General features: G+C 37.2%; 1 protein-coding gene across 1 annotated transcript in view; it reads left to right on the top strand.

Moving 5' to 3' along the window:
* The window catches only part of LOC103581885 (leucine-rich repeat-containing protein 37B-like), a gene marked incomplete at its 3' end in the record, with an annotated part of 25,558 nt that extends 24,021 nt beyond the window's left edge, over nucleotides 1-1,537 (top strand). The window contains exon 6 of the mRNA XM_008563608.1: nucleotides 1,450-1,537. Coding sequence (XP_008561830.1) covers nucleotides 1,450-1,537 — 88 coding nt within the window. The remainder of the gene's footprint in view (nucleotides 1-1,449) is intronic.
* Between the last annotated feature and the right edge of the window lie 362 nt (nucleotides 1,538-1,899).

The raw sequence follows: 1,899 nt of genomic DNA, 5'->3' as shown, positions 1-1,899 counted from the left end.
CCGGTGCGGGGGCAACACTGAGGGTTGCGATCCGTTGCCGGACACGGAAAAAGACAAAAAGACAAAAAAAAAAAAAGAAATAGGATAATACAGACAGGCCCCGTATGTTGATTTCACTAGGGAGAAATGCAAGGATCCCATTGCTGACTTAAGAGAAAACACTGAGCTGATAGGTGCAAGGCCATGAATGAGCTAAGACAGAGTGAAGGGTTGGAGAACTGAGATAATTTTGGAGGAAGGATAAGAAACTTGGTTCAATTGTTTTCGCTACATATTGCTTTACATTCATTTTTAATGGCTGGGGAAAGCAGGCAGGAGGAGATGCAGAGGTGGAGGAGCCTACTTGCAGAGAGCTCACCACTGACTTACAGGTGTCAATGTCCCCCTCCACCACAAAAAGGAAAAAAGCAGAGAACACTTAAAGCCCTAGTTGGAGGAACCATCCTTAACCAGTCACATGACACATTCTTTCTCCTTGTAACATTATTGTGTTGAATATTAACTAGTGTTTTGAATCAAGTTAATAGTATTTTAAAAAATGGAAGAATATACTAGAAATGGAAGAACAGGGGAGGTCACAAGGGACCAGCTGCATGGCTCCCAGCCTTACCACTGACTCATTTTGGCCTTGGTGAAGGAAGAATCTGAATCTTTACTTCTCTTTTTTCCATCTACCAACATGTATATTCTCCTGGCACCTGGTGCTTTATGTATTACAACATGGTTCTTTTTAAATTGAGATATCCACATACCATAAAATGCAACACTATAAAGAGTATGATTCAGTGATGTTTAGTACATTCTCCAGATTGTACAACAATCACCATTATTTAATTCCAGAACATTTTCATCGCCCTGAAAAGAAACAGCCATCGCTTCCCATTTCTCTCTCCCAGGCAACTACAAATCTACTTTCTGTCCCTGTAGATTGGCCTATTCTGGACATTTCATATAAACAAAACATACAGCATGTGGCTGTTTGTGTCTGGCTCTTTTCACATAGCATGTTGCTTTTAAGGTTCGTCTGTGTTGTAGCATGTATCAGTAGTTCATTCCTTTCTAAGGCTGAATAATATTCCATTATATGGATATAACATATCAGTTCGTGTGTTCATTTATTGGGCATATGGATTGTTTCTACTTTCTGACTATTATAAATAATGGTGCTATGACCATTCATGTACAAGTTTTTCTATAGGCATATATTTTTAATTCTTGGGTGCATACCTGGTAGAATTGCTGGGTCATATGGTGACTAATGTTTAGGTTTTTTTTGTTGTTGTTGTTGTTTTTGGTGGTTGGCTGGCACAAAGTTAACTTTTCTAAGGAAATGACAAACTGTTTTCCACAGTGGCTGCACCATTTGACATTTCCACCCGCATTGTATGAGAGCTCTAATGTCTCCATGTTTTTGTCAACACTTTTTATTCTCTGTCTTTTTTATTACAGCCATCCTAGTGAGTGTAAAGTAGTAGTGTCTCATTATGGTTTTGATTTGCATTTCCCTAATGACTTAAGACATGGAGCATCTTTTCAGGTACATATCGGTCATTTTTATATCTTCTTTGAAGAAATGTGTATTCAAACCCTATCTCCGTTGTAAAATTGAGATTTTTATTGACTTGTAAGAGTTCTTTATATATTCCAGATATTTTGCGTACTAGAACTTTATCAGATATATTATTTGCAAATATTTTTCCCATTCTGTGAGTTGCTTTTTCCCTTTCTTGATAGTGTCTTTTGAAGCACAAAAGTTTTTCATTATAATGACATTTATCTATTTCTCCTTTGGTTTGTTTGTATTTTTGGTGTCATATCCAAGAAACTGTTGCCTAACCCAAGGTCATGAGTATTTAGTCCTATGTTTTCTTCTTAGGAGTTTTACCATTTTATCCCTTA

This window comes from Galeopterus variegatus, unplaced genomic scaffold (genome assembly GCF_000696425.1).
Source record: "Galeopterus variegatus unplaced genomic scaffold, G_variegatus-3.0.2 Scaffold14178, whole genome shotgun sequence".
NCBI lineage: Eukaryota > Metazoa > Chordata > Mammalia > Dermoptera > Cynocephalidae > Galeopterus > Galeopterus variegatus.
This window is presented reverse-complemented; position numbering and strand designations above follow the sequence as displayed.